At 24.5% G+C, this 8,613-nt stretch overlaps 1 protein-coding gene across 1 annotated transcript; it reads left to right on the forward strand.

The window, feature by feature from the left end:
• The first annotated feature begins 131 nt into the window (after positions 1 to 131).
• Positions 132 to 5,436, forward strand: LOC126905871 (mannose-P-dolichol utilization defect 1 protein homolog). The gene is made up of 4 exons (XM_050685995.1): positions 132 to 282; positions 4,270 to 4,492; positions 4,582 to 4,702; positions 4,809 to 5,436. Exons 1-4 carry the CDS (start codon positions 137 to 139, stop codon positions 4,940 to 4,942), a joined length of 624 nt encoding a protein of 207 aa, XP_050541952.1. The 5' UTR covers positions 132 to 136; the 3' UTR covers positions 4,943 to 5,436.
• Positions 5,437 to 8,613: the final 3,177 nt, after the last annotated feature.

Consider the following 8,613-nt stretch of genomic DNA (forward strand, 5'->3'; position numbering starts at 1 on the left):
ATTTATTATTTACTTGTTTCAACTTTCATTGTCATATTGTGTTTTAGATCATTGTAAAAGATAAAAATATGAAATGCTTTTAATACTAAATTTTATTTTCAGATAGGAATTTTATTAAAAAAAAAAAAATTTTAATATGATGATTTCTATATTAATGAATTTATTAAGTATTACAACAATTATTTTGAGTGTCATCATGAAAGCACCTCAAATTATACAGATATACAAACAAAAACAAGCTGGAAGTATAAGTATAAGTTCTCTATTTCTGGATCTTATCAAGTAAATTATTTAGTTGTTTAGCTTTTAAATTAATTATTACTTGAAATTTGTTTGAAAAAAAATTTCTTGTTTATTTTTTTCCTCAAATAAAAATGAAAAACAATGATAGCTATTAAATTAAAAAAAAAAACAGAATACCTTTTTTTATTAATTGTAACTTAAATGTCATGAAAAAATGTATACACCTATTTTTTGAATAGTGTACTACTCGTATTAGAGGATCAAATTATATTTTGAATTCTTTAACATAATTAAAAAATTATGTTCACTGTAGATACAGTTAAAATTTTTATAGGGAAAAAAATCATTCTATTATTTTGGTTTATTTATATTGATGACTCTATACTTTATTGTAATGGTTTCATCTACAAGGAATAATATGCATTTATCAAAACAATCAATTATATAATTTTTTATTTATTTTAAAATTTTAACTACAAAGAACTAAAATATCACTAAAAAGTTGTATTGTAAAATTTTTAATGAAAGTTAAAACCTTGTTATCGTTTATTTCAAAATTTTTTTCAAATATAGCCTTATTATAGTAGTAAAATGTATAAATTTTTATTTTATGTTGTTTTTATATTAGGTACCAGTTAGTAAATTTACTGAATCTATTTAATCTATGTAATTAATTGTTTTTTGTGATTAAATCACACATTAATGAAGTATGCCACGCAAAATATAACTTTTTATTTTTTTCAATTTTATAGGAAAGCCAATTCAAAGAAAAATAATTACACAAAGTACATTATTAATAAATAATTTTTGTGATTACTTTTTAATGAATTGATAAAATAGAAAAATAAATTTGTCAAGTTTTATACGTCTAAATTTGACTGCTTTTTTAGGATTGAACTATTGTATTTTAATTATCAGAATTATCTGATTAGTTTCTTTTGTTACATTTTGTGCTATTTCGTTGTTAATTAAGTCTATATTTTCTTACAAATGGAAACTTGAGGGGAGGTAACAAGGTAGTGTGGTAGAAAAGCTTCTAAATGAGTGTGAACTGTTAAGGTGATTAAATAGCAATTGCCACCTGGGCCCTCTAAAAACTCAATACTCTGGTATTGTTTAGCCAGAAATTAGGCAAAGTAATACCTTTTATTTTTTTAAAGTTATAATTTTTTAATTTATGAGCAAAAACACTTTTAGTTTGATGCAAAGCTGTGAAGGTATTGGTTTTACTATATTTTTCTTATGCCCATGAAAATTCTAGTCTCTCACTGAAACTGATTTTGTTAAGAACTTGATTTTAATCTAGTTGAACCTATAAACGCTGAAAATTTGAAAAAAATCCCTTAATATTTTTATAAAAATATTTTTTTTAATATCTCAAAACACGCTACCATAAAAAATGAAATTTTCAACAAAAAATTGTCTGAATTTTAGAACTGCTAATTAATCATTTCTCCCTGAAAATTACTATGCTAAATTATTGATTATCAATTTCATACTAAATTTAATTTCTACAAAATATGTTTATTTATGTATTATACACATATATAAAACTATTAAATCAAGATATATTTAAGGAATTAGAAGATCATATTGCTTTTCGAATAATTCAACAATTACTTCTGAAAATTAAATATCATCTACAGAATTGCATTGAAGCGTTTTTTATGATAGTAATTAATATCACTATCATATTTATATATTCTTGTTCCTATTGTGCTAGATTTTTTTTACATAGTTTTTAAATAAAATGTTTGTGTTGTTTAATAATTTCAAATAATTGTTCAGTATTTGGCAAAAATATTTTTGTTTTTGACCTTAAATTTTGATTATCATTTAATAAATTTGATGAATGCGAGCTGAGTATTAAACTAATTTAAATAAGCTTTGAAAATTTGTATACTGTGATAGGAAGTATTTCTATGAATTTCTGAACCAAAAATACTGATTAAAGAATTGAATAATGAGTAAAAGTGAAACATTATTTATACAAAAAAAAAATATTGAGTATTATAAATGTTAAATATCGACTAAAAATCTGTTTATTTTTATAAAAAACAATTATGTTTTATTTAAGATTCTATAGGTAATCATATTTTAACAATATAAACATTGACAGAATTAAAACTATGAACACATAGAACCTTTTTATCTTTCAGCATTTAGACTTTTCTCATTTCCACTCATCAAATAAGGTTTGCTACTATGCATTTCAAAAATCTGTCTCAAATTTTTTATAATAAGTTATTCAGTGTGATATCAGAATTTGACCTAACATAAAATAATAGAAATTAAATTTGTTTGAGAAGTTTTTCTTATTCTCTCCTTTTGAAATGAATAACAAATAGAAATAGAGAACTATTGAAAAAAATAATCTCCATTAAGCTAAAATACCTTCAGTAGTTAATTATTTCTTTAATTAAGTATAATTAGTAGCTCATTCTTTTCATAAACGTCTTGATAATCGACTATTATTAATTATGGCTGTTATCAAAAAAATCTAATAAAAATTGTAGAATCCTGTATTACTGCAATAACTATCACTTAATATTATATCACTATAAAGTAAAATAAAAATTTATTTCTAATACATTTTAAAGTACTGTCGTATTTACGAGAGAAAATGGACATCATTTCTCCACAACAAAAATAATAATATGATGTTATAATTTTTTTTTCATTTGAAGGGAATAATGAACATTTTTCATATGTATACACAGAACAAATCTAATTCTTTGCGTCCGATTTCAATTGTCAAAAATCACATTTATTAATATGATATACAGAATGTTCAGTATGTAAGGAAACATGTCGATTTTTACAAACAATGAGAACAATAGAAACCCGTTTCCTGACTTACTGAACACCCTGTATAATAAATATACATATAAATAAATAAATGTATGAATATGTTAATAGTATATATAAAAGTCAGAATAGATAAATAAATAATATTAATGGTGCGTAATTTTGTCATATACATAGAGGTGTTCAGAAAGTAAGGAAACATCAATTGTTACAAATAATGAGAACAATAGAAACCCGTTTCCTTACTTATTGAACACTTTTCTATATATTATAGCTAATGTGTAGCCACGTTTTTAGGTTTCTTGTTTACTTGTTTACTTGAACTAGGTTGTCTTTGGTGTACTTTTTTGGGTTCATAGTTCAGATTTGTTCAACGTTTACCGCATTCACACTTGACATTCTCATTATTAGGATCCCATTTCACAATGTTTGATCTTGTTCTTGCGAGACAATTTTAACTACGCCTCTGATACAGAGATGTAATTAAAACTACCTTACAAACAGAGATTCTGGTTAAAAGAAATAAGCCAAATGTTTCTTATCATAAATAAACAGTTGTTTCAACAAAATAATTTAAAAGTAAAAAAGATACTATAATATATGTAAGATGGTTATAACTGTAGAATGAATGATGAAGCATTGAAGGCCTGAATACTTTAATACTTTGCTGAATGCATTTTAGGTGCATTAGACACTAGTATTTATTGGGATGAAAATATTATTCACAGTTTTATATCATTAAAAATATTATAATTTAAAATATAAAAAAAAATGTTTAACAATTAATAAATGCATACAAAAATTAAGAAATATTTAATTTAAAAAATGTATGAATTAATTTTTATATTATAAAAGTAGTGTATTTTATATTTAAATTTCAGCTAGAACTACGTTATGATTCATGAACATTTTTTAAATACTATAGTTAAATTCTTAATTGTGTTATCTTCAACTTATGTCTGTTTGATAGAAAACGGTGTTAAATTATAATTAAATAAAAATTATAACAACAATTTGGAAGACAATAAAAATTCACTAAAATATACAAATATGTAACTTTTTAGTTTAAAAGTTAAGCCTGCATTAGATCTCGTATATAAAGGCCCTCGAAGCCTATTTGGTTGAGATACAGAAAAAAAATTATCAGTTGCCAATATTGTTTCTGTATATTTTTAATTTTTAATATAACTAAATTTCTGTCAACATTTTTTTTAACAGCCTTAGTACAACAGCATGTTACAACTACGTAAATGGTTATTCTCTTATATCATACATGGAATATCCAATAATACTTTTTCAACAGTATATACTCATTGGCATAGTGTTATTTTACAACAAAAGCTTAAATTACAGGATTTTAGTGTTGAGTGTTTTGTACTTGGGACTATACTGTGCATTTTTAAAAGGAATATTGCCTTCTATCGTCCTTACAGTATTAGTAGTATGTCATTTAATTAATAACTTATTAAAAATATTTAAATTGTAAATCTAAAAAGTTTTAGCATCAATTAATTGACTTTGTCTTTTTAGCCTCTTGGGACACCGATATCGTTATCAAGTAAATGTTTACAATTGAGTACCATAATAAAATTTAAAAATGCAGATAGTATAAGTTTGATCACTTGGTCTATTTCTGCATATACAAATGCAGGTATGTGTGAAATATGTTTATAGTCTGGTTAAGACCATTTTATAAAAATAATAGATTATTTCATCCAATAAATCTTAAATAATGTATGAATTATTTTTTTTTTCAGCGAGAATATTTACTATATTCATGGATTCTGCTGATAAAATGTTGCTCGTTAATTTTTCTTTAAATACAGCCTTAAGTACCAGTATTTTATTTGCTAGCTTTTACTATAAAAAACGTTCTTACAAATTTTTATAAGAATTATTCATCAGTTTTCTAACAGTCATCGTTAAATTTAGATTAACAAATTATTCATTTTTTAATTATTGGCCAATTAAGATTTAACAAATTTAACCCCTACTTAAAAATAATCCATTTCTTTCAGTCAATTTTGTAAAAAAAGAAGGGTTTTGAATCTTAAAAAGAAAAAACTATATTAATGTAAGTACGTGCAGTGGCGTTTCTACGTAAGAGGCTATCTGGAGCATCTGACTCTAAATCTTTTGAGGGTGTCTAGCCGATAAACCCGATAAAACTTGGGTATAAATGTATTTAATGTTAATTACAATTTTTTTTATTGTTTATGAATGTTCTAAGTATTTTAAGCTAGAAATTTTCTTTCAATGTAAACAAAAACTTTCTTTTTTTTTGTTGAACTTAAAATTTTAGTAAATCAAATACAATCTACTCCGAGGCACTTTTAACCCTTAATACGCCACTGAGTATATGCGTTCTATTCAGCTTAATTGTAATTTTTTATTGTTATAGAATATTCTGTACATGCTTCATGCATTCATATATAATATATATATATATATATATAATGAATACAATATCTAAAAATATAAAAATGGTTCAAAACTGTGTTTATTTTTTTTAGTGCTCATTTTTTAAAAACACCGCTATGTTAGAAAAAGTCGCTTCATCAATTTTTTTTCCAGTTAGAAAAATTAAAATTATTGGCTCACAATTGTCATGTCGACATTTTTTTCTTTTACAATCTTTTAACAATAAATGTTAGGACCTTTTCCGAGTATTGTAGGAAACTTGTCTAAATTTTGCTTCTGTGACTCATTAATAATTAATCTAAGCCTGCCTAAAATGTAATTCTAATGAAAACATTCCCGAACATAATAATTATGTTAATTATGTATTAATTATTAATACATTCAATGGATTACTATTGATGACGATACTTTCAGAGATTAAAATTTTAAGTGAAATATGCTCAATTTTGGTTGTGTAATATATTTTTCAAATTTATGATGAACAAAATTTTAAGTAGCGGAATTTAAAAATAATTTTATTTAAGTAAAAATACGGTGCGGCTGGTTTATTAGTTCTGTACCAGATTAATTAAAAGGAGGGGAACAAGATTTGGCCGTGAAATGTACTGAAATTTATTTTAGTGCCTGCGTTAAATTATAGTTGAATACATAATAAAATGTTCTAAATATAATAGAGCATGTGTTATACTTATGTAATTATTTTACTCATAAAGTTTGAATTGATGTAGAAGTTAATTTAAAGGATACTGATACAGTATTAAATTCAGGACAATACTTTATTTTATCGTTATTATTAAAATATTTGATTTTTAAAAAGAATGAACTGTATTTATAAAACTTAAAAAATCACTTTTTATCCAACCAAAACAATTATCAGAGTTTCTGTACTTTTTTTATATAATTTTATCTAATGTTTATAAAGTAAATAAAAATGTTTACTTATATTTATATTAATCACTAATAAAGGAACATAAGCGTATGATAAAAAAAAAATTGTTAAGTTTTAAGTTCAAAATTATTTAATTTTTTTCAAGACATTTAAATAAAAAATAGGATCTTATTTGGCAATATTCTTTTACATTGCATTATTTATAAGGGAAATGAATAAATTGGTAGTCAAGACCTATTATTGACTTGTGAGGGTTTGGCTTCACGTGGATTATTTGATATGAGCTGGGCCCACAACAAATGGCGATGTACAAAGAAAAAATCTAGTCTTTTTTCGGCTTAATTGGTAAAATAGTTTTAAAATGGTAATTTATTATTATTATTATTTTTTTTATCATATGCCGTTTTTATTTATGTTGTTTTAAAAAATATTGTTTTACAAAAAAAAAAAATCCAGCACAGGGGGGTCGCGGCACAGTGGTGACGTGGCATAGATGGATTAAGTATAATAATATCTGACAGTGATTAAAATCACTATCAAAAAAAAAACTTTTCGATGCAAATCTTTAGATAGTGTTTAATTTTAAAATATTGGTGGATTATTCCAAAAGCTACATGATCTGCTAGTTCATTATTAATATCCTAATTAAGATGAAGTATGCAGAATGAAAAAGGGATTATTAAAAAATATTATTTCTCATAAAAAAATAATGTTGATCCATACACTTTTCAATATGTCATAGCATTATAAAGTTAAAAATGTAAAATATAAAATCGAGAATTTTCACACAATAGTAGCATTCGGTAGCCATTTTCACCGTGAAGATAAAATAAAGTCCGAAATTTTTTTTTTTCATAATAAAGAATATTACATTAGCTTTAATTTAAGATATATATAAAAGTGTCAGACCTTCCGGAATATTTTCAAAAATCAAGTTGAAAAATTATATTTTTTGTGAAAAAGTTGTCATTTTATATCCCTCCCTGTGGGCAGGTAATGGGTCAGATATGAAAAAAAAATATACCAAATGATAGGTAAAGACATCATGCATCTATATAAAAAAAAGTTATATTGATTCGGTTATTTTTAAAAATGTTATAACAATTTTAAGTAAAAAAAATTGAAAAAACGTCGAAAATTAGCGATTTTTAAATTTGTAATTTTTTTGGAGGTTTCCCCCATTTACGGGGAACGAGGGAAATTTTTTCAATTTTTGAGAGTAATGTCTTCGACTAGATACGATTTGTGATATTTTGACGTATCATTGAAAGAAATCGGTTCGGTGAGAGCTGAGAAAAAGTGGTAACAGACACAAAAAAAAAACACATCTTAGTAAAACCAATACCTTCTCAGCTTCGCATCGAAGCTAAAAAATATTATGAAGATACTTTTAATGGAACCCATTAAAAAATCTAGCCCCGCTGCGACAGTTCTGAAGATAAATATATGAAGGAGGAAAACATTTTATTTTTGTAAATTGAATATCATATTTTTTCAATTTGTGCTACGTATTTTTATTAATTATTTTTTGGTAGTATCCTCTTATATTAAAAAATTACCAACTAAAGATATTAAATTTTGTCTAATAGTAGGTGTGACATCCAGGGGACTCAAGTGTTCCAAATAGGTATAATCCGGGTCTGTTGAAAGTACATATTTGTTATTAATCATTATTATGTGACACATTAATATTGAAATATATTTTATTAATTAAAGTAGATATTGGGTCAGTGTTTCTGAGCAACAACTCATTAACTAATTGTTCGATCATCATTTTGGAATTAATCTATATTGCTGAGAGACAACAAGAACTCCAACATTTTTTTATTAACGTCTACTATCTGTAAATAGAATGATAATTTTTTTTTATATATGAATATATAATTTTTTGTTTATGTTTTATACTTATCAGTCAAATGGGTTTAAATATAAGAGGGGAGACAAAATGGAGAGATCTATCTCTAATAATTTGATTGAATTAAGTGTTCAAACTAAGCCAAATATTTTACAGGCATAAAAAGTACCACGCGCTCGTCCATGGCCAGGGTCGTATTTAGGAATTGTGCCGCCGCAATAACCTTTTTACTTTGCTTGTGAAAAAAGTTTTTTCTATTTTTATGCATTGTTATTTTTTATTTATTTGAATGAGCAAAAAATAAGGTCTTTAAATCTATAATTTACATTACTTCATATTTCAGTGTTACTCATGCATCCAATACCCCTCTCTGGATACATCCCTGTTCATGACTCCT

This window comes from Daktulosphaira vitifoliae, unplaced genomic scaffold (genome assembly GCF_025091365.1).
Source record: "Daktulosphaira vitifoliae isolate Bord-2020 unplaced genomic scaffold, ASM2509136v1 Scaffold_4, whole genome shotgun sequence".
Taxonomy (NCBI): domain Eukaryota; kingdom Metazoa; phylum Arthropoda; class Insecta; order Hemiptera; family Phylloxeridae; genus Daktulosphaira; species Daktulosphaira vitifoliae.